This window comes from Phalacrocorax aristotelis, chromosome Z (genome assembly GCF_949628215.1).
Source record: "Phalacrocorax aristotelis chromosome Z, bGulAri2.1, whole genome shotgun sequence".
NCBI lineage: Eukaryota > Metazoa > Chordata > Aves > Suliformes > Phalacrocoracidae > Phalacrocorax > Phalacrocorax aristotelis.
The window spans coordinates 28866226-28890713 of record NC_134311.1 but is presented as its reverse complement, the minus strand read 5'-3'; the positions used below and the strand labels follow the sequence as shown (position 1 = coordinate 28890713).

The following is a 24488-nucleotide window of genomic DNA, read 5'->3' as shown; positions in this document are numbered from 1 at the left end:
CTCTCAGGAATAGCACTGTTTGAAGTATGCTTCTGTACTGTGTTTCCAGGTGCTTTTTCTGAGCACAGCCACTCCTTGCTCTGAGATGCCTCTTGCTCTTGCACCAGCTCCTGTTGGAGGCCACAGGTTCCTAGGATGCTAATGTATCTGTGTTTTTATTCTCTGCATTACAAAGATAAGCAAGGCTGGTCGTGGATGGGGCTTAAAAGCAGGGTGGGGTGAGGGCTAGCTCTCTGGGTGTGGGCTAGGTTGCTACAAGGTTGAACCAGGAGTCAGAGGAGCTCAGGTATTATCTAGCCCTTGAAGCTTGAATTGCTCCTGAACTGACTACACTTCCTGGATGCTGTAAGCAAGCAAACCTGCCGGGGCACCCGGATCAAGCTGTCCATCAGAGCAGGAGCTCTGCATTTCCACTGCCAACAAGTGCCTCAGCCACCAGCTCTGGCTGCAGGAAGTGTGTGGTGTTTGCTGTGGCTTCCTTTGATAACTGTACGAAAAGATTTTCAGTGCCGCAACCACTGAGCTAAGCCTAAGGAGACCAGGCTGGAGCTGGCTTTTGAGGATGGGCTGCCAAGGCAGAAGTACACTGGTCACTGTCACGCTTGCCAATCGCTTCATGTCACAGCCACAGCAATTTTTTTGACACCTCATGAAAGGTCTGAACAAGAGGGCGTAGTCTTGAGTCTGTGATACAGTAGTTTGGGAACAGTAAGAAAGCAACCCCAATGGCACAGATTACACAGTACAAGTACAAGTACATCCTTTTTGCAAAAGTGATGAATGGGGCTTGCTTTCGCTTCTTAGCATGAAATGGCACAGTGGAAGAGGTGGCTTATCTCCAAACTGTGCTCATTATGTTTTCACAACAGTTTTCAAACAGGAAGTGTCATTGGGGTAATAACTGCATCTCCCAGGCTGAACAAATGCCAAGTTTGGTGGCAGGATGCACTTAAGCTTGGGATATGGCTGCATTTCAGCATTAAAGAAAGAACCCTTACCAGGAAAGCCTTTTTCTCAAAAGAAAGCAAATTCTAGTACCAGCGAGTTCTGATTTTCATCAGCTTTCTGGTCTGTAGGCTTGCTGTGGCCTACCGGGGAAAAAAGAAGAAGTATTGACTTCTTCACCAGTGGGGCACTAGTGCCAGCTGGCCTATGTTGTGCTGCTTGTGGTGGATGTATCACTTTTGGTGTCTTCTGCCTTCCTGCCTCAGCAGAAACTGCCTGGTGGCTCCTGACCGTGCGCAGAGCCACAGCTGCCCAAGGATGCTGGTGCGGATTTAGCTCACGCTTTCTTAGCAAGCAAACAGTCTGCTCTTGCAACAACGCCTTTTAGGCCCCCAGTGCTTGCACAGCAGGCGGCTTATGTGAAATTTGTTGATGTGTCTTCTAGCTTCTGCCTCATTTGTGCTGGGGAAAAGACGGCTCAGATCAAATTTCAGTCAAATTTCTGATCCTAATAACTTCTGCTAAATCTAGTTAAGACTCAGAAAGAACAATTTAGGTCAAAGCTGTAATATTAATTTAAATAGGTGATATGAAATAATAATGCAGGTTCAATGAGCTATGTCTAAGTTAGAGGGAGATATATACCCCTTTTTGCATGCTCTGTCGCTATGCTGGAGCTCTACAGTTTGCCCTTAATGAGGACATGCAGGTTTTTACTCATTTACAAATGTAATTCTTCCAGTTGCTGTTGTGTAGAGTGGTTTGGTTTTGGGTGTGGTTTTTTTTCTTTGCCTTTTTTTTTTACTGTTCACTGAACTTGAGGTGCAAAGAATATTTTAATCACATTGGGATACTATCTTAAACTTATTTAGCTGGATGTAGAGGTGTACAGCACATGGGAAAGGATGCACCCTGCAAGGTCTCAAGGCTCAGCAGATGTTGGCTTGGATTTTAGAAGGAATTTAGTTGCTTAAAGATACAGATGTAACTTCTGGTAGGCCCATGAGGCACTTCTGAGGTATATCCAAATTTTAGCTTCCATGGCATTGAAATCCATGTGGGGCAGACCTGTAGCCTGTCTAAATGTTGTTCTGAGATACCTAAAGATGAAAGAAGCACACTACCTGCTGAAAAGAAGCAGTCTGTCAGTTTGCTAAATATACTTGGAACAGACTGAACAAAAAAAGTAAATGCAAGATGTCTAGTACATGCACCACTGAATTCTCTGAATAAAAGATGCTGTCTTCATGCACTTTTTCTTTAATCAGGCCCCCATCCCAATGGTGTTCCATATAACTCAGGGAAAATACTTGCACCGTGGCTTTTAATGTTTTGGATCTTTTCTACTATCTTTATATTTTATACCTAAGAACATGGCAGTTCATGCAGTGAGCTGAAGCCTACCTCTTACTTGGCTTGCTTTGATTCTTGCACATACCTTAGAAATAATGCATAGACATCCAGAAGTCCGTACAGCACACATCAGAAATCACTGACTTGGCAAACAGAAAATGCTGAGTGACCTTTAAAGGTAAAGTGTAATCATACAGACTTTGAATTAATATGCTGTTCACATTCATGCAGTTACAGCTCAGACAGTGTCAGCCTTTGCATAATAAAAAGCATTTAATTCAGTATAACAGCTGACTGCTTCCTAACAACTTCAACCAAGCAACGAAGCAAACATTTCTTTAAGGGGAGAAAATCTCAAGTGCAGGTGTAAAACAAGACAACCAGACTGAAAACAAATTTTACCTGCAACTGCTTGATACTGCTGCTAAGGCATCCATTTTTTGCCACTGTTCCCGTGCCTTTTTCTAAGAAGTGACTCTTTTGCTTTGTTTCTGAATTGAGCTTCTCGTCAGACACTGAACTTTTGTGAAGTCTGCCTTTGAGCGGGGAGAGGAGCTCTGATGGTATCTGTGGCCTTTCAGTTTTGCTCTCTGCAGCCTGACTGCTTCCTAGGAGGCAGCTCCTGGTAAACACATCCTGCAGCGCTGGGAGCGGCAGGGGAAGCCTGCGGTGCCCCGGTGCCTTTTGGTGAATTCCTGGGGTGAAGGTGTGGAGTGCATTGCTGTGAGGACTGAGGAGTGGAGCTGGCTGGACGGTACTGAGCCTGAGGTCTGACCAGTCCGGGGCCATGCCAAAGCCCGTTGAGCAGGTAAGAGTGGCTGGCTGCACCGGTTTGGACCCAAAGTCAGTTTAGCCCAGGATCATGTATGTGGTCATGGATATCAGCAGATGCCTGGGAAGAGTTCAGCCTGGAACTTCATGAGAAGGCTGTGATTTGTACGTATGTTGTAGATTTATATTCCCTGAGCTTGTTCACCCTCTTTCTCTGCTCCTGTAGGATTTTGGTTTCCATGACATTGCCTTGCAGGGAGGTCTGTGTTTTGACTACAAACTAAGTGAGGAACCATCTCCTGTTTGGTGTGATGCTGCCTCCTAATAACTTCTTTTGATGTCCTCTGGCTATTGTATTAAAAGAGGTGGTGAATTACTGATTGCTCTTCGCCTTTTCCAGACCCCTTGTGACTGCATGCATCTCTGCCACGTGTATCTCAGCTGCCTCTTTCGTTCAGCCGAAAGTCCTAGCTGACTTGATTATCCCCTTCAATAGTCCAAACTTCTCTGCTGGACAACAGCTATATCCAATGCCCTTGCGCAAGCCCTTTCCTTCCTCCCCCACCTCCCGGTTCTCCACACGTCTCCCTGCAACTCCTGAGAGGAATTAGTTTAAAACCCAAGCTGAGATTTCTTCTCTTCCAAAATCTTTGTTAGCATTAACTTTTGGCAGCTGCTGGTGAGATTTAGCCATGCAAAACTGTTCTTTTGAGTCTTAATCTATTTTACTAATGCTTTAATTTAAGAATTGCAAATATGTATATTAGCATGTGTGTGAGGAAAACACAAACATGGAGTATGAGATCACACAGAAGTAAAAACTATAAAACTTGATAGTGGTCTTTTTGTGAGCACTAGCACTCTCTCTGCTCTCTCTGTGCTGCCAGTGCACTAGCTTTCACCAGCTAGCAGGGTTGTTTTAACTCCAGTTTTCTGCATTTCAGCCAGTTACTTAGAAAGTGGCTGAAGAAAAGCTCAGTGGAAATAGCCTTTTCAGAACAATTAGTATGACCTGTCAAAAAGCAGTGAGGCTTCCTAAGCTCACGCCCACACAGGAATGGTAACAGTGCTTAAAAACAAGGGCTGGCCACTAGTTGTGCCAGGCTGTTGGGGAGGTTGTCCTCCCCTGACAGCAGAGGCAGAGCTCTCAACGTGTGACTTTAAAGGCTTGACCACTGTGTTGCAGCTTGACTCACGTGGTCCTTTTGCTCTGCTGCTAACTTGCTGGAGAAGGTGGTAAATCTGTGGAAACCTATCATTCCTGCCTTTCTTTTATTTATTTGTTTGAAGCTAACTCCATTGCCAGTTACTGTATTTCTGGCAGTCTCTGGGGAAACTCCTGGGGTGCAGAAGACAAGACGAAGGTAGATGTTTAAACTCCTCCTGAGAGCATAAACTCACTGTATCAGGGTATATGATAGGCTGCCTAGGGGCATTTGGATTTTGTGCTGCTGAATTTGTTGGTGAAGCAATGAGAATGGAAGAAGCACAGCCTGGGATTAGAAATGGCCCAGGAGTGGCTGTGAAGTCCTCCGTAGTTCGCTGTGCTCTACAGGCATCTTGCAGAGCTTTTTCCATCTGCCTTGTAGTAGTGCTGACAGCTCCATTGCGGCTGCTGTGGCATTTCCCCACCAGCCTCTGTGAAACTGCTGGTGCAGGGGCTGTCGCTGGCTGGCAGAGAGCTGACACCCGTCAGCTGCATGGCTGAGGGGGAAGGAGGTCAGCTCTGGGAAAAGGAGCTGTGCACATGCCGAAGTGTGCAAAACCGGGGCTCCTCTCAGGCTGGCTCACGATGTGGCTTAGCTGTGGAAACCCTCACCCCAACTAGCCAGCTCCCTCCAGGTTTTCCAGTAAGCCTAGAAGTACTGGAGTAACATTTGTTTCTGGGGGTAGAATGGTTGGATTTTATTAAGCTTACAGGGGTCCCTGTGGGGATGCTTTGACCTCTCTGTCCTGGCTCACAGCCCTTCATGAAAGGTCCTCAGACCCCTTCCTGCTAATGTTTTCCATTAGCATGACTGGTCTCCTGCTGTCCAGCATTTCAACTGACTCTTGCTCCATGAAGGCTCAAGCTTGGGCACCTGTCCCATTCTGCTTTTTCCTAAGCACCATTTTCCCAGGTCTCCCGAGAGGAGTCAGTCTGTCTAACAGCATCTGTCCTCTCAGGGGGTCTGAGAAACTCCAGACTGACATTTGCCAGTTAATTATCTGCGCCTTTGAACACTTCCTCCTTGTTAGCTGTTTTCAAAGAAAACACATGACCTTAAGTGTGAATGATTCAGGAGGCATGGGTTCATGCTGGCTCTTTATGCTCAGACTGACCCATTCCTTATCCCAGCAGCCGTGGAGAATGTCATCTCCTTCCACTGCTACCCACAGAGATGGAGTCCAGCTCTCCTGTCAGCTCAGCTGCAAATGGTGGTGAGAGAACAAGACTTTGGTATTCCTCAATTAATGGTCTCTGAGATGTAGGTATTAAAAAAAAACAAAAAGAAAGGCCCCAAGAAGAAAACAGTCTGTCCCAAAATAGGCTCCAACCAGAATCAGAAGAGGATGCTTCGGTGCTTTCCTTTCCTTTCATGGAGAAACGAGAAGCATTTTCATCAGGCTTGTGTGATTTCACCATGCCTATCTAAAAACCACTGGGATTTTTGGGGAGCAGTTTGAGGGGAGTTCGTGACTGGAGTCAAAACCAAATTCATCCAGAGAGAGACATTAGGCTTCAGGAAAGGCAGCAGCCAGCTCTCATCAGGGGCCTGCCTAAAGCTACCTCTCAGGGTGAATTGTGGCAGTGGTTTCTCCTTGCAGCTACAGACCCTCTGCTCCAGTTCGCACACTCAGACAGCAGAGAGGAGCAGAGGAAGCATGTGTGCTTCATGCCAAGCTGACTTATCTGTCCTTGGCGACTCCCGCTGGAGGAGCAGGATCTCTGAGGTCTTAGCATCCTACTGCTGGCTCAGTTCAGTGCTGAGAGACGGATTCAGCAGTGTCACTTCCTGTGCTAGCCTGAAACCACCAAGAGTGCTGTGGGCACATCCTAAACAACCTCTGCTCCTTCAGCAAGGGACAAGAGCCCAGCAAAGTGGGATCTCTATTGATCCATGTCAATGCCTTGTGTGAGGTCAACAGAATCTGGTCCAGTGTGTTGGCAGGAGGTCTGAAGGGTGAGGACTGCCATGTCTGAGCTAACACAGCCTCATGAATGTTATACAAAATTCACCCAAGAGACAAATGCAGCCTCCCCAGCTCCTGACCAAGATATATGACCCAGAGAAGTAGGCTTGATCAAACATGTTCAAACAGGCAGAAAGCACTGCAAGGTGGTGAACAAATGGGCAGGAACCCGGCTGCCACTTTGCCCACAGCGTCATCGGGCTGAAGAACAGTGTGTATGTGGCTCATGAGGAATGTATGTACAGCTGGGCTGATCTAAGGGGATTGATGCTGTGAGTGAGCATCACCCGCTCTAGCAGTGACAAACACCAGATACATCAAAGGTGGTGGTTAAAGCCCTCTGAGGGAAGCAATTATGAAATGAGCTGACCTGGATGCAGATCTCTTTGCCCTTGAGCTGAGGGAGAAGGCTTAAGCAGGAGTTTCATATTCCTTCCAATCTTGCTTGTACTTAATCCTTGCTAATGCAGCTTGGACAGCACTGTGAACATTTGTCCAGCCCTTCTCTGGGCTCCCTGTTTCAGGGCGTGATGACTTCTGCAAGGTTTGGGTGAGTGGCAGATTGAAAGAAGAAAAAGAGAGCAGATGTTTTCTCTCAATTTTCTGTTTTTGTGTTCTTCTTCTGTGTTTTGGGTTTTTTCTTCTTTTTATGTCTCTAAGGAAGGACAACAGTAAAACAATAGTCTTAAAACCCAGCTCTGACCTCATAGCATTCTCATTCTCTCCCCCTGTTGCTTTCTCTTTTTAAAATCTCTTGTTTGGATGAAATATCATAAATCTATCCTTAAGCCTGGATTGGGAGGCTCTGAACTGCTTTACCTTTACACATTCTTATAGTGCTCTGACAACCTAAATAGATGTTAGGTTCAGATGTTCCTATGCACAAGCCAGTATCTGTAATTCTCATCAGCAGTGCTGAGCACTTCTGAAAATGAAGTTATCCCCTTCAGACACCAAGACAAAGGTCTTGCAGTCTCCACTTAGGCACCTAACTCTGATAAATTCTGCCCTGTACACTGAAAAAAACATTAATTTAACCATTAATTTCTGCCTGTTATTTGATGATGCAGAGCGTGCTGTGACCTGGACTCTTCTTCATTGCTTTATGGTAAGGTACAGGCAAATAAAGACCCTTGGAAAATGTGTTTTCTGGCAGGGAAGCTCAGTGTAGCAGATGTCTGTGAAGCCTCGAAGAGCAGGGCTCAGGGAAGGAGGTACTGTGTCCCAGAGGTGTGTAGATCAGAAATTCCTGACTGCTCAGGAACTGGACTGCTCTGTCCATTTTACTTTCCATTTTTTTTAATCTGTGAGTGGGATTTGGCACCAGCTAGTTTTTTAGCCAGCCCACCCCTTCGCATCCCATCTGGGTAGGCTGAATTTTTTTCTGGGTCTGTAAACTACTGCTGACCAGGCTACTGCAGACTGAGAGCCTTTTCCTGTGTGCTCTGGGTCCAGTTGTTTCTTTTCTAGTCCTTCCTGCAAAGGAATCCAGCCCTGTAAAAGCAGGGGAGACATGAAGGCTTCTCCCAAGCTCATTTCATCATGCTTGTGATAGTCATCTTTGCTCTAGAAAGCCCTTCATCTGTTCATCATGTTTTTCCCAACATATTTGGTAGGCTAGTGTTAGCAGGTCCATCAAAAGTACCTGTTGGAGTCCTAGTGATGAATAGCTGGACCAGTGAACAGTCAATAAATATATCCAAGACCCCCACGTAACATCTACTGCCCATGTATTACAGAGTGTTGGACTAAATCCTGCAGAACTGGTGCAATGCAGAAAGGTGGGAGAAGAAATGGGAGTAAAAGGCCAGGAAAACCTGGAACAAAACAGTTCTAGGGCATGAGGCAAGATAGTTATTTGTCAATATGCTCTTGGAAGAAAACGTAATTGTTAGAGAGCTGGCCTTGGAGGAATGTATGGATTTGTGATTCCATCCATCTCTGATTAAAGGGCCTTGACTCTGTGTTCCTGTGAATTATGTGTCTCCTGTACTTTGAATATATGTTTGTAGCTGACGCTTACCCTAAGGTGTTTGGTGGAACTGCATAAAAGTTATTGTCCAGGGAGGCAGAAAGTTCCATCTGGCTTTTTTTTAAAGAGTATCTTTGTAAGCCAAGGCCTTTGCCAATGTGAACCATGTAATGACTTGCTATGCTGTAACAATTGACTGCCTCAAACATAGTGTATAAATATAAAGGTCACTGAAGAATTTATAGAGTTAATGATTTATTTAGTCTGTCACTTCAGACAGAAGAATTACAGGCTGTATCTTACCCAGCTGGGAAGAAACTCAATGCTGACTGCAGACAGTTTTTCACTACAGTTTGGTGCTGGTTTGTGCCTTATCTTGGAGATTTGATTTGTCCCCACCTGTTCAGAAAACTAATTTTTATCTTAGTCCTGCAGCCATTCTGTCCTCTGAGAAGCTGGACCTTTACTGTGTCAAACTGCTTCGTATGAGTAGGAAGTGGTGCGAAGGTGCTGGTGGCACCAGGATGCTCAATCTGTCTCTAGCTGTACCCCAAGGTGCTCTCCTGCTAGCCAGGAAGACCACCCTGTGCTCCCTCCCTGCCTCCTGGCTATGGAAGCAGGTTTGACTTGTGTGGTATGGTTGTAAAAACAGGTTTGGCTATTGTCCTGGTCTAGACAGCAGTGGTCAGGCATGGGCCAAACAGGGACCATCAGACAGCATTCGCCACACATTTGCATACCTTGTTCTTTTTCCCATTTTAATCATCCTCGTTGTAGCCCTTGCTCCTCCCTTTCTCTGCCTCAGTCACTTCCCAAAGAAACAGCCTGCTCAGTTTTATGGCTTTGCCTGGGTCCCGGTTTTGCGACAACCATACTCAAATTTGCTATTTCTGCTACTATTGTCTAGCCATTTTTAACCATAACTGGTATTACTGAGATGGTTGCCCAGTGCTGCTGGTCTTGTGGGTATGCCAGCTAAAGTTGTGAGGGGTCAGGTGCTCTAACATCACTGATTAATACTGAAATGCTTCGGTTCGAAGGACGAGAGGTGAGCTCTTCAAAAGCAGTCTGAGTGGCCCCATGTCTGCTTTGGTTGATCTTGGTCGTGACAGAGTTAAATGAATGCTTTGAAAATCCTACTTGACAGCCCACCTGAAGGGATTTCATGTTCCTGCTGCTGGGTTCACTAAAAAGTAGATAAGCTTTGTTTATTTTGACTCTACAGGCAGAAGCACTTGCGTGGGATAATGATGTATCGGCTCACGCCCAGACTGTTGCCAAGGCCAAATATGAGTTTTTATTTGGCTTGGAAGAAGAGAAGCCTTCAGAAATGGGTAAGTGCTATTTATTACTATTGTGTGCAAAAAAAAAAAAAAAGAAAAAAATTTAAAAAACCACCCCAAAACCCAAATGTCTTAAGCCATTCAGGGTCTGATTTGCAGAATCTTCCCGCTAATGATCGCACAGGGGCTTGTTCACTGTGCTACGCTGCCCCTCACCAGACCACAGTGTAAGGTCCGGACCAAAGGAGCCCACTGGTTTGGTCCCAGAAGATGACAGCAGTTCCCTGTCTTACATCCCCACCTTTCTCTTTGGCTCACCCGGGGCATCTCGATGTGACAGTGGGGACTCATGTGCTGGAGACACGTTGGCGGAGGGAGTCTGAGCACTTCTCTGCAGCAGAGTCGTTTCAGCCACATGTTCTGCAATTGCACGTGCTAAGACATGGCTGTCTCTGCCTGGAGGTCCTTTCAGGAATGCCCTTCGTGGTCTACCTGCTGCTCTTCCTACAGCTAGAGGTAGATAAGATTTTAATTTAGATACTTGAGGTAGTAGCTGAACTGCTCTGTCTTCTGTAGTTAGTAATTCAAGAAATCCAGGTGCAGTATCTAATGTTATGCCTAAGGATCAGTCTTGTTTCAGTTCTTTTCTTGTAAATACAGGGTATTTTCTACCTTTTCGCAGCCCAAGCTTAGAAGAAAAGAAATGTAGTTACTATACCTATTTCTCTTGCCTTGTTGTAATTATCAAGAATCCCTGCCCTCTTTGCAAAAGTATTTCCTCAGGCTGTTCTCTTTGAGCCTTGATCCTTCCTAATTGTACACTTTCTGGAATGTCACTTTTAATTAAAGAAGAGTCTTTTCTTGCCAGAGAAGGGCAGCACTTTATACAGAAACAAGCTGTGTAGCCTCTTCCACTTCCATAAGGCAGAACTGAAGTCTGAAAAGTAAGTAAATAGTTTCTCCCTGGATTTTCTAAGATTTGGTCTTCCACTTGGGAAATCCTAATTGCAGTGTGGAGGGGAAAAAACCCAAACCAACCAGCATGTCCTCATTTAGGAATTCTAAAAACTTTTCCAAATTGCCACAAAATGTGTATCAGGTTATTACATGAATCACGATGACCTCATTCCTTGTTTGGAGAGACACAGTGTGAGAGCACTGTCAGCAGGCGTTAGTACATTTCCGGAGATTGGCATTAAATAAAGTATGCTGTGTCTAATAAATCCAAGTGAATGTATTGTAATTACTAACCAAAACAATTATCAAATGTGATGGGTATTCTGAGCTGACTGGTTACTGAGTCCTGAAATAAAGCCAGATATATTGGCTTATGTGTGTACTTTCCTGTATTTTTCCTGTGCTACTTCTTGCCTTGTTTCTGAACCTCCCTCTCTTCCTTTATGAATCAGAAACTACCATCAGGGGCTAACACACAGTGAAATGTGAGTGACTTCAGGGGAGAGCTTCCAAATATGTAACAGTGGTTAACATATAATATTTGTGAGTTGTACCTGAAAACGGGGTGATATTGTGCCTACCCAGACTGGCTTCATGCTGACACAGATAGATGCATCCTCCTCCAGGAAGATGTTTGACCGCAATGGATAAATGAGAGTGGTGCTGCCCCTTCTGCTTTTTTTTCTTCAAGTGAGCAGGTTTTAACTGCTTCTTAACTGGAGATAAAGGAGGTCAGGGTTCTATGCACCAAATCCTGGCTTCCTTTGATTTGACATACGCTGAATACGCAGCTATGCCTGAAATTCTCTCTGTCCTTCTCTGTGCTAGGCGGGGAGGGGAAAAACACCACCAAAAATCCAAACCAACCTACTACTTTCCAAAATTGCCTTTAAAAGAAAAAAGACATGTTTTTGTGGGCCAAAGTATGGAAGATTTCAAGCAAATGAGTGACGGGGACTGGGCCAGATGTACTGGTGTTTAAACTTGATCAGGAGAATGACTTGTCACTGTGAGCAGTAAAGTTGAACTTTAATTTATCTAACCCAAAACAGTTTCATGCGTGCCTTAGCTGGCCTCAGAAACTGAGAATTTAACACGTAAGCTACTGAACGGCTTAATAAACAGGGGCTGCATCCCTGTTTATCCTTTCCCTTTCTGTCACAACTGTATTACTAAAGCCCTGCTGGATGCTGTTGAGGGTACAAATATTTTAATTAGATACTGAAATACTTGCATTGGACAAGCCAATTCACAAAGACAGAAGAATAATTGGGGGTGACTGTAGCAAACCCTTCTGTTTGCCTAGATGGGAGATGGCAGACTTTGTTAATAAGCAGCTGTATTGATTTTTACCTTTGAGGTTGAAGTTTGTGGTCATTTTCACAGGTGAGAGGAGGTTAAAAAAAATGAGATGCCTGTAGAAGAAGTGCTTTCCCAATGATAATAAAATGCTAATAAAGCTGCTACATTAAAAACAATTCATTGTCAATTTTCTCTTTTGCTGCCCGCAGTCTGGTTTTATCTGGGATATTTGTGATTCCTGATGTACTCATGTGCTCTTGTCTTTACTGGGTGATGCCTCTTGTCTGGCTCCTCTTCTCTCTCGTCTGTTGCCCATCCTCCTGCCTGGGATACATCACTCAGAGCAGAAGCAGGTCCAGGCCCCCGGGACCCTCATTGCATTGCGGGATGGCTCGGGGCCATATGTCTCCCTGCAGGCCCCTGCTCATGGGGCTGCTCCTCGCCACTGTAAGAGTGGGGAGGATGCACCATGTGCAGCCACGCGCCTCTGTGCTGCCTGGCTGCCTTTCTCAATGAAACCCCAGCGTTCTGCCTTCCAGCAAAAGAAAATGTTTTTTTGAAAACTGAATTTGGCTGGGTTGGACAAGACAGCCTTGTTGACATAAAGGGTGCTTGTATATGGAAACATAGCCTCCTCTGGAACCAGCTGTGGAACAGTGATCTCTATTGAGCAGACTTCTCTTTATGCTTCGGCATGCTACAGAGTACTGATTTGTTTGAATTTGCAGTTAATACATTTAAATACCAAAAAGAAAAAAAAAGTCCGGACAATGTGACTTAGTCCTTAAAAGTGCTTCCTCGGGAAAAAAAGTGGGGGATGCTACAAAATAATTGCTTAAGTAAACATGAGAGCCAAGTACCCCATAATTCCTGTTATATGAGAAAATAAATCCAGGACAGTTGTCAGGAAGAAAATAGCTTATGAAGACTCATAACCAGTCTTTTCTCTGATGTTTCTAGGAGGAGAAAGCTTTCACCCTGCCTGTGTAACAGAGGGTTTAATCTCATCATTCACAAAAAAGCCCTGTACAAATTGTCCCTGGGTTGCTACGCAAATCTGGTCCTTCCCAACAGCTGCTTGAAGAAGCTTGTTTTTGAATTCCTGGTGAAACAAATAGCTTTTTGGAAAGCCTGTCACTTGCCGTTTTGTGTACAGTGAAGTGTAATGAGGCATCTGAGCTCATTTAATAGCTTGCTTCTGCCAAAAGAGATGGTCCCAGCTGCACGCTGCTAGTCTTGTGCTCGTCTGTTTTCTTAGCAAGCTCAAAAAAGGTTTACTTTCTCCTGGCAACGTGTGCTGAATCACCTCTGCAAGGGGTCAACCAGAGCTGACACATGAAAGAAAACAAAATGCATGCTTTAACCTGTGCAACATACCCATTCCTGAACCTGAATCATGGAAATGATTGTGTTTGCTGTAGAATTTTGTTACCTTGCTTCAGGAGTGTCCTGGTTTAGCTTGGGTAGAGTTAAATTTCTTTGTAGTAGCTAGTATGGGACTATGTTTTGGATTTGTGCTGGAAACAGTGTTGACAATGTGGAGATGTTTTAGTTGTTGCTAAGCAGCACTTACACTGGTCAAGGACTTTTCCAGCTCCCCGTGCTCTGCCGGGTGCACAAGAAGCTGGGAGGGGGCACGGCCAGGACAGCTGACCCCAGCTGAGCCAAGGGATAGTCCATACCATATGACGTCATGCTCAGTATATATAAAGCTGGGGGAAGAAGGAGGAAGGGGGGACATTTGGAGTGATGGCGTTTGTCTTCCCAAGTCACTGTTGCGCTTGATGGAGCCCTGCTTTCCTGGAGATGGCTCAACCTGCCTGCCCATGGGAAGCAGTGAATGAATTCCTTGTTTTGCTTTGCTTCCGCGCGCAGCTTTTGCTTTACCTATTAAACTGTCTTTATCTCGACCCATGAGTTGCCCCACTTCCACTCTTCCGATTCTCTCCTCCATCCCACCAGAGGGGGAGTGAGCGAGCGGCTGCGTGGTGCTCAGCTGCTGACTGGGGCTGAACCACGACAAGGACAAAGGAAGCACACAATGGTTGATATTTTTTTGTTACAAGCAAAGCCTTTTCATGGCCTTATGATGCTGATGTAAACAGCCTTGAGAAAATTGCCCCAGTAACTTCCTGTAAAATGAGTATCGCTAACTTGTCCTTTGCTATTCTGTCTTGCTTTCTGTCTTCGCTTGCTTTCTTTGTGTCAGTTCAAGTCATGCATGTCCAGCTCCACTGCATCCTCCTTGCATTGCATGGATGTGGCACCTTCCTGATCCTCACTCTGAAAACTGCCCTTAGACCACAATCACTCACACGTTGCATCGTTCTCACACTAGCCCAGATTGCTGACTCTAGTTTCACCCAGTGCTTCACTTTCCATTTTGATGCACCACCCTGTCATGTTTTCATCTCTTGGTCCTTTCATTTCCAGGCAATCCGGGAAGTATGAGCTCCCTGGTCTGGTATCTTCCTCCGCAGCTCTGCTTTCCTGAAAAGGTGAAAAACTGGACTTTCTGAGGGTTGAAGGACTGCCTGATTTTCACATTCATGTTGCTTAATTAGGGTGGACAGAGCTTGTGAGGATGGGTCATCGTTTAGGAACATGTCCTGCATGTTATGTTCATTTAAGGGTATGTCCTGCAACATTTACCAGGGATACATGCAAGACTGGAATCCAGAAGGCTCAGACCTGTGGTCCCTCCCTCCCCCCTTAATTAAAATTCCATCATCCTGTTGTGTGTAGTTGACTCTGCATTTTCTTTGTTTCTAGTGTCCCACTGCATTTTCTGACACACTGAAGTCCTACAGAAGTTTTTAAATAATAGTGTGTAACCAATATGTTTTCTTGTCGATATCCCTGATGTTTGGTGTTGGCACTGATTGGTTGGCAATGATGCAAAGAGAAGATTAATTTTTAAAATTTAAGTCTCCAGCAGTACTGTATTAAAAGGTACTTTTCTGGTTGAGTTTGTGCACTCCAAGATCACCTCTCCAGCACCAGCACATTGACTGGCCATGCTGAGTGCTCTTCTTTCACTACAACGCAGAGTAAACCAGGTGATTTTGAGCTACTGCTTGGTTGCTCTGAAGAGCAGCAAGCTCTTACAGTGCTGTCAGAAGAGCACATCTGACTGACATGGAAAAATTTATGCTGGTGAAGTACAGTATGCACCGTGCTCTGTGTCTCGGCTGCATGAGGTGGAGCTGTCTTGCTGTCTCCCCCTTTTAATTTCTGAGTCCCACTTCCCTGGGCTGGGCAAAGCTGGGGCACGCGCCGGAGCTGTCAGGTGTGGTGTGATGGATGTCTGGGTTTCCAGTCCCAGGGAAAGAAAAGCTAAAGAGGCATGAGGCATTATGCTAAGTCCCTTGCTCTGCAGGAGGAAACTGGATGTCTTGTGACCTGCACTTGAAAGCTAGATAGTTCAAGTTATCATAACCTACAGCTGCAGGGAGGAGATTACCACATCCTCAACTTGGTAAACAACAGAGTTGTTTGAAGGCCAAGGGTTTAGTACAATTAATCATTAAAACATGGGCTGTTTGTTTATTGTTTTTTAAAGGTGCAGAATTAAGCACTCAGAAGTTAGGAAATGTCAGAGTTAAGGCAGTAATTACCTCCCTGTCTGTGGGCTGTCAGCTGAAGCGAGAGCCATGCTGACTTGAGCGTGCAAATATTTGGAGGCCTGGTGATGCTGGCAGCCTGTTGGTGGTGCCCGACCCCTTCAGATGCTCTGAGCACACGTGGTGTAGGCTAAGCTTGGCTGAAGCTGGCAGGGCTCAGAAATACCTTCCTGGGGGCGGTCGGGCCCTTCCCTTCTGTTGGACAGATGGAAAATGATGCATCCAGGTCAGTGGGCACAACAGGAGAGGCTCAGCCAGCTGACTTGGCTGGCTGTAGGCAGGTACAGTGGGGCACAGCTGCATTTTTGCTTGTCACTGTGGGCTCCTCTCCTCTCCTGGACTTCAGCCCCATCACCTGGTGAGATAGGCAGCATACCAACTCAAGCCCTCCATTGTGTTGTAGCCTTGATTCATCTCTGAAGCTTTCTGAAGGAAAAGATGCATGTTATCCTGCTGCTGGAGATGGCTTGATAATGAATATGGTGAAAGCATTTAATTAAAATTACATGGATAGATCCAGTTCTGGTCTGGTATTGCACTGAAAAAGTGTAACACAGGATACAGCAAGTGTTTTTCCTGTTCGCAGTGCACCACTTTAACAAGTGCCTTCTGCTCTAGACCCCTGCAATGTTTGTTTAACTCTGTCCAGCTTCCTGAGGAAGGGAATCTCATTCACTCTGTGAGCTTGCTGAAAAGTTACCGTGCAATGATCAGCTGAGCCTTTAGCAGCAAATACTCAGCCTGGGAGATGCATGTCTTTTAAAAAGATTCTTTAAAAAGACAATATTTTAAATATGTACCATTAAGTACAAGTGGATTCAGAGAGGCTGTAAAGTCGTCGTAGACGCTGCAAGTGTCAAAGCAGTTGTGGGCTCTCACTGCTCCAGAGGTTTGCTCTTTCAGCTGAAGGCTCTTACAGCTATCACTGTGTGTATCTAGACTTAGCTGCTTCCTTTCTAAATCACAGCAGTAGAAAAATAGAAAATTTTGGATTCTTTCTGGATCTCTCTTTTGAATTCTGGGTTTATAACTTTTCCAAACATAAGTCTTCAACCAGAACTTGAGATTCTTGCAGCCATGTCACTCCAGGGGGTGGGGCTTTAAAGAAGAAAAGTGCGTTAAACATAGTTAAGACTCCCACACACTTTTACATCAGGAGAAGGAGCCCAGATACTCCCTTTGTATTCTCTCCTGTTCTTACTCATCCTAGCAGCTGTTTCGCTCTACTCTTTTGCTTTCCAGGGTAATGACTCTTGGGACTGAGCTATCTCATTGACCATCTGTGGCCCATACAGCAATTTGCAGTGGGTAATCCCTCACACTAAACCCTCCCCAGCACGTGCTGCATGTTAGTTTTGGACTTGGTCATGTTCTGAGCTCACTGTAGGCCTTTGAGCTGCTGCAGCGAGGTGCCATCCTCCCTGCAGCCGGGAGAAAGGTGCAGGTGTCCCTGGAGGACTCTTAATTCAGTGTGGCTGGGGCTATGCAAGTGCTCCTAAACCTGGTTTACTACTGGGAAATGGTTAAAATCTGTGGGGAAAAAAATATGCAGCCGAGTCACAGCATCACTTACCTAAGGCATTCCATCAAGAACAGAGTTAGAAGGTTTGCAATTGTAAAAACCTCACAGACACACAGTGTCCCCAGTATTTTGCTTTCTTAATGGACAGGATTTACTTTCTTAACCTTGCAGTTTGACTCTTTTTTTTAAGCCATGACGACTCAGGCATCACATCATCACCTGACTCCAGGCACTGGGACTTGGCTAGCGGAGAGATTCGTGATGAGTTTACCTGGTGTGGGCATGACTGTCCTGTGGCAGACTGATGGTTCACCTAACACAGCCTCTGGTTGCCCAAAAACCTCAGAATTTAGGGAATTATGCAAGAGTAGCAGCGAGCAGTACTTCTCTGTTAACCTCTTCCAGTGTGCAGCAAGCCGTGGGTACGGGATTTCCTGAGTGACACACTGCCCCTGGGTGCTCGAGGGGGATTATTTTTTTCCCTGAACTGGTCAATTGAATTTCTGGGTAACTCTGAGCTGCTGGCTGCTGCACCATTGCCTGGCTGTTCAAGCACAGTGACTGCAAGGTGCACGCTGCCTCTGCACACTACTGGGACTGTGTGAAACCTCCTGCTGACAGAAGCAGGGGCCTCATCCAGTCATCTCTTTTTGGGTTGAAGGATCTCAGCCAACACAGAAACTTTTTCTGCATAGGCTCTGCCTTATCTCTTGTCCTCTCCATCTTCCCTGTGTTTGCTAAGGCAGCAGAGGCACATAACCAGGGCTTATTTTCTATGCAACTCTCTCCTACCTCTTCCCTCTCGCTCCCTCCTCCCTGCCTTCACTCAGCTTCCCCATTTCCACCAGCTTGTTTTTACATAATGCCAGTGCAACTCTGCAGGGATGAAGGCCTGGCTTCATTCCCTGGGGGAAGCAAGCTGCCCAAAAGCCTGGAGTGGCTGCAAGCTGCAGAAAACCCTCTGCCCACTCCAGCACAGTCGTTTGCAGTCCAGTTCAAAAGCATGGTTCTTGCATTATGCTAATCCCCCGGCTTTGGCTAATGAAGGACCTCCACCAGCCAGGCAGGAGCTATTGCCGCACGGAGAATGACATCATTTGGAATAAGAGCTGCTGCACAAGGCTGCCAGTGATTGTGCAGCATCCCTCCCCTCTCTTAGGGGGAAGCCGCTCTTTCTCAGCGTACGCAGGCACAGCTTTATAAGTTGGAATAGTTTTAGTGACCACAGAAGTTGTAACTCGAGGGGGTGCAGGACAAGGACACACGTGTGATCCCCCCTCTCTGGCAGGCTGCAATAATGACATAATGCCATAAATCCTGCAATTTGTTCATTAAGTGCTGTCACCTAGAGATTTGTTTCCTCTTAACACATGCATTGTTTTTACTTGCCCTAATTTGTCTTGTACAAATAATGGCAAGAAATGCCAGTACCAAGAAGCCATAACCAGTGTGATGCTGCATGCAGACGCACCCACGTGCTGCTTGTGATCGGCACAAGGAGCTGCAGAGAAATAAAATGCAAGGTGACTGGGCTGCTTTGTGAAACCTTTCAGCTCAGTAATGCCAAAATGCCGTCAGGCGCCCTGTGCTCTGAAAGCAGCACACGACTCAGCATCGCCATTCTGCCCGTTTCTTCCATTATGGACATGGTTATAATAAACGGCAGCTAAGCACAGTCGTCTCCCTGGCATACCGTCAGGCAGCCTTGCTGGGGGAAATTTTTTCCCCCCCCTGCAAGCTGCCAAGGTGGACTCCTTAGCTCCTGCGATAGACTGAATGAGACTGCAGTTCCCCCATCAGTTTCATAATACTCAGAAAGCATCCATTTACATCATTGTGTGCAGTGCAGGGCAGCAGCTGCCAGGAAATTTGAAACTATTTTGATTCCAGTTGACTAGAACAGCAGCAATTGAATTAGCTGGTATCGCTATAGATAAACTGATGATCTGTGCATTTTATTTCTTTGACCAATGGGTAACTGCTGGAGCTACAGTAACCTCTGTGAGTAAGGAGACTGTTCAAGCAAATCTATCTAATTTCTCGAGCTAGCTTATATATATATATATACTATATAGAGACACTCACACCATTCTTTTGTAAAATGTACCTGTAAACAAAATGTCTGTCTATGCTTGTAACTTGTGTTTTGCTTCCTAGAATTTCCTTTTATTATGCTGTAGACAAGCTTGCTTGACATGGAATGGTTATTTACCTATGAAATATCATATCTATGCCTGATTTAAGTCATGAATTCTTTCAACGTCTAGTCATCCTAAAGGCTGCCAACTGCTGTTAGGTTATATTTGCCCAGACTCAGATTCTAGCCACTCACCCCCTTTCTATCTTAGCTTTTTCTCTCTCTGTTTAATTCTTTTTTCTTTCTTTTTTTTTTCTTTGTTGAAAGAAGCCACCTTCAATGCAAAGTAGAAATTGGTGTTACCTGAGAGTGTGTGTCCTTTCTTTGTTTGTTTGGTGATGGGTATTTTTTTCCCTGCTCATCTTCAGTGCGGTCCTTAAATTTTGTTGTTGCCTTTCTAGCCTTGTTTGTAATGCAGTCATATTGGGGGATGGGGTTGGACAGGATATGCCAGTAGCTGCAGCAAGACATGATGCTGTGGTGGTGGATGGGAATAAGGGAGGAGTTTCCCTTAAAGAGCTCAAGCTCCTCAAAGCTGTGGCACCTGAAGTAGCTCTCTGAAGACTTTGCACCTTTCAGGAGTGGGAAGCAATTGGTGGTGGTTTGCCGCCAGGACTGGAGACCTCAGCAGTCATGTGCATGGTGGTACCTGCTGTAAGGGGGACAGGCTGCTGCTTTGGTGTCATATGTGGGTTTTTCTAATCAGGCAGCAAATTGGGCAATGTTCCTGCAGGATGCTGTGAGGGCAAGAATCCCACTGACTTGTGCTCGCACATAGTAGCAGCAGCAGTCCTTCCAGAGCAGGGCTGCTGGCACCTCACTGTAGGAAGGGCACTAAATTTCTGCTGTGAAAGTGCTCCTCTCTTGCCCAGGTGAAACATGGCTTGCAAGCATGGCAGAGAGGAATACCTGTGTGCATGCTCCCTCCTCCTGCATGTCTCTCTGTCCCTGTATATATGTGTATATCCCTTATAGCTGTACCTCTACTGGAGTCTGCTGGACTTGTCAGAGGGTAAAGTTTGCTTGGGATGAAGTTCAGGAGAAGTAAATCAGAAACTTGCTCGGGATTGCTTACCACCCTCAGCAGCAGCTGTCGGTGGCAGATGGGGACGTGCGGCCGTGCATTTAGCATTCACTGCCAGGAATAAGGCTGCCTCTGTTTCCTTCATGTCAGTTCAGAAGCTAAGATAGCAATTAGCAGAGAGAAGCCTGGCCCCTTGGCCGGGTCTGTGTGCAGTGCCTTGTCAGGGCTTGGCCTTCAGCGCATGTTGGCTGCATCCCAGCCCCATGGGGGGCCGGCAGGGTGATGCTCTGGGCTTCCTTCCAACAATGTGGGTTGGAGGGAAGTACAGGGGGTCCAGCTCCTGGGGCACTATGCATTGCCTTGCTTTGGGATGTGGCCAGAGTGTGTGGCCAAGGCAGTGGCATGGCCAAGTGCTGCCCTGCGGTGCTGGAGGCATGAGGTGATCTGAGCTGAGCCACCTCCCACTTGCAGGTCTGCAAGCTGAGAGTTGCTGTAGGTAGAATTGTATCTGCTGGGAAGGGTTTATGTTAGCATCTATAGTGATGGACTCCCTGTCAGCAGTTCTTCCCTCTTAAAAAGTCCCATCTCTGGACGCATGCTGGGAGAGCAGCAAGCACTAATGCACTGCATTAGAGCAGAGCAGGGCTGTGGGTTGGGGAGCCAGGGCCTTTTGCTGGCTTGGGCTAGTCCTGGTGCAGGTGTAGGGAAGTTGCAGCCACACAGCGTTGTTCTCAGCCACCAGTCTGTCCTGGTGGAGGTGTGTCCCAATGGCAACCTGGTCCCTGTGCCATAAAGTGGGTGGGCTTGGGATGCACCCATGCACTGCATGGCTGAGTTGTGTGCAAAGAGGGCTTTGAGCACTTAGAAAAAGCACCATGCCTGGAAACGCTCAGGTGGGGAGAAGGACCTCACTTTTTTCTTTGGACTGTCCCAGTGCACCCCCACCTGTGTGTTGGAAACCTTGCCATGATGGCAGGCAGGTGATGCAGAAGCGGACAGGGTATCCATGCTCCTCACAGCTCCCTGAGACTTTGCAGCAGAGAATAGGTCCCTGCTTTGTCCAGTCGCTGTCCTCAACAGCAAACAAGTCATCTAGATGAAACCTGACCCACTGAAGTTTTATTATGGAACGATTACATAAACAGCACGGAGATATCTGGAGAACCTGCTGGGGAAGAGGCTGTGGTTTGGCATGGTCCCTGTCTGTCCCTTTGATCCTGCAGCACACACAATGTGCGGTATTTACCCTGTGGCTAGGTATGCTGGATAGTGAGCTGCCAGGTGTGAACTGCTGCTCCTCTTTACAAACCACTGGCAGATAGATAGCCACATTAGTGCGGTGCTGAGCTTGCATTAAATTATCCTCCCTTTCACCTTGAACTCAGCCTATCATTAACCATAGTTACATGGCTTCCTCCTCAGAAATGGCTTGTGGCCAGTGGCCAGCCTGCTCAGAGTGGAGATGGGCGTCAGTTTGCAATGCAGCACCTAGAGATGCACCCTGAGCGGGGCAAAGTGTCCAAGTGCAAGTTGGTGTCTGGTTTCAGAGCTGTCACCCCTGACGTTTTTCAGAGTAGGTGTTTGGATCTGGTCCCCCTGTTGTTTTAAAGCACTTTTACACTCCAGGGCAGTTTTTTCCAGAAGGGTGCAGCAAATGCAGCTGTTGCTGGGTTGGTTTTTTTTTGTTTCAAAAGCTCAGTTCCAACTTGGGCCATAATATAAGGTGTCCAAGTATCTGTCATTGTGTCATCCATGACGTTCCTCTGAGGACAGCTGGTTCTCTGTTACCCCACAACAATGGGAGCCACTGGGTGCTCGGCGCTTGGAAAATGAAACTATCTCTTTTTGCTCCTGCTTTGTTTACATCAGTTGGAAAAGCAGCACAAGGAGGGGAGGGTCAGCAAGCTTTTTGCACAGGGTGAGTTTGCTGCAACAGAAAATGTGAAGTGCTCGGTATGTGTACATCACTGCAACACAACCTTCAGTTACCTGAGTTATTAAAGGAAAAGGGTAGTGCTGGCAGAAAGTTGAATTGCTCATTAATTGCTCTGTAATTTAGCTAATTGGTTTTGTCAAGGCCGTGGAATATACAGGGTGTGGCTGATTATCTTCCTAGTGTTTCATCTTTAAAAGTGAAAATGACCTAAAAACTTTTTTTTAAATAAAAGCAACATGTATGGTACATGCTGTAGATGGATGTCAGAACTCTGAATATCTACTTGCTTCAGCCTTTGCGCCTGGCCTGCGGCCTCAGACTATTCGTGGGCCACTGGGACCCTTTCCGAAGTGTAGCAGACATTTCTGGCATTCCTTCCTTGGCAGAGCATGCTCCCAAAGTAGGGCTGACCAAAAACTCCTATGTAAAAGGACCAGCTCTGGATAACTGCAGTGTGAGAGCGTGCAAAAGTGAGCTAAACTGAACGGTATTTTCCCTGCAGGGGAGAATGTAGCTCTTCTGTTAGGAGAGGGCTGGGAAGGGAGGTCAGGCTTTTTGCTTATGATGCGGTAGATGATAAACCCACGTTGTCTTTTTTTTCTGTGCAGGTAGTGGCCATGGAAGCAGCACTTTGCTCCCTCATACCATCATCAATGAATTTCCAGAATATGGCACTGTAGAACCAAGCAGAGATGGGCCGAGGACTTCATCACCACGCCAGGCAGAGCCTTTGACACACAGTGCAGAAAGACAGGACGGCCACCACCGGGTACCTGGCAGGCCCCTTCCTCAGCATGCGGTTCCTGCAGATGATTTGAGTCCTGATGCTGGGGCAGCGCAGCTGCACACTCCAGAAGAAGGCTTGCAACCTGCGGGTAACCGGCCAGAGATTATGAAAATCTCTCGACGGCTGGAAGCAACAAAGGTGCAAGAGAGAGCAAATACTTCTCCTGATTCAGAGACGCAAATGGAAAAAAAGAGCGTTACTGGCAGCCAAAATGTGCAGGCAGCCAGAGAACCAGTTCCAGCAGGCCAAGAAAAACCCTCAGACATGCCTCTTCCATCTGAACGAACAGCTGAGGAAAAAATGCATTTGATCGTAGGGAAAGATCTGGCTGCAATATGGACTGGAGAAAAGCAGTCCGAATCCTTGCAAACCATCAGTAATAAAGCTGAGGAGGTCCACACAGCGCAGGAGACAAGCTGTCACAGACCATCTGTGAAAAACCTGGAAGCAGCCAGCAGAGTGGAGGGGTGGGCGCATTTTGAGGAGTCTTCAGTGTACAGTCGAGGCAAAATGCAAATGGGTCCTGAGAGGAGGCTCTCTAAAGAGGCAGCTGTGAGCAAACATGTAGAATTTCAAGGGGTGGAGATTTTATGGCTGCAAAAAGCTGAGGAGCAGAGAAGAAAGAAGCACTCGCTGCTGGAGACTGTGTCCTTGGAGAGGAAGGCGTTCCCCAAAACGTCCAGCCACCTTGTGCGACCAATGGTCTCCCCGGGCTTGGTCTCCTCGCCAGACAGCATTTGGACCGAGGTCTGTGAGGACCCAAGGCTGGGACTGACTGTCTCTGGAGCCAGTCCTCTGGCACTGCTCAGTGAAAGCGGGGAGGATGAAGTTTTTGTGAAGGACGAGAAGAACCGTGGCGAGGAGGAGATGGCTGTGCTAGCGAGGGGCCAGGGCAGGTGAGATGGCGCTTGCGGGAGGTGCAGGGGGCAGACTCTCTCATCCCAAGCATGTGGCTTATGGCTACTCCTGGAGGAGCTAATGACAAACAACAGATGTTTGTCTGCTGCCTGCAGCGTGGTGGCAATGCTAGCAGTTAATGCCTGGTGGTGGCTAGTGCCTGAAGTTGCAACTGAACCCCGTCCACACCACCTTGCTGAAGTTTGAAGTCCGCCTCAGGTTTGGAAACGTAAAGATGTGTCTTGCTCTTTGCAGAGTAATGGCTGTGTGACAAAGCAAGTGTAGTTGGGGTCTGGACATAGCATATGATTAAATACAGGCAGCATGCAGGCCTGGCCATATGTGCCTAGCCAAATTTTTCTGGTTTCAGGCAGAGTTTATGCAAGAATGTTGTGAGCACCTCTGAGAGGTCGGATAATAAAGACGTTTTACGAAGGGCCTTCTATGTTATATGAGGGTAAATGCTGTGATGTGCTTTCTATATTACCTATCCGTGTTTATATAATTTTATCTATAAATATATTGCAAAAATATACTGCTTTTTATAAGACCATCCCAGTTTGCTCAGTTTTCTTTCCTGATGCGCATCTGTTACAAAGCAAGGGGTCCCACTGGTGTGCTTTGAGCAAACTGTGCCTGCTCTGGCCTGGTGGGGTGTTTGCTGCTGAAACCACAAGATCTCAGCAAGGAAGGTGCTCCAACCTCTACACCTCAGGATCCGTGAGGTTTTACTTTGGCTAGTGTGTGGGATCGCTCAGGTGGGCAGCACTGATGCCTGGCACGTGCCTTGAGAAGCCCTGCAGTA

The 24488-nt window shown here is 46.5% G+C and overlaps 1 protein-coding gene across 2 annotated transcripts in view; it reads left to right on the top strand.

Moving 5' to 3' along the window:
- PSD3 (pleckstrin and Sec7 domain containing 3) overlaps nucleotides 1-24488 on the top strand; it is a 110659-nt gene that overhangs the window by 3289 nt on the left and 82882 nt on the right. For both annotated transcript variants that reach the window (XM_075079953.1, XM_075079952.1), the window contains exons 2-3: nucleotides 9441-9549; nucleotides 22608-23682. In XM_075079953.1, the coding sequence (XP_074936054.1) occupies nucleotides 9441-9549; nucleotides 22608-23682 (1184 nt within the window). The remainder of the gene's footprint in view (nucleotides 1-9440; nucleotides 9550-22607; nucleotides 23683-24488) is intronic.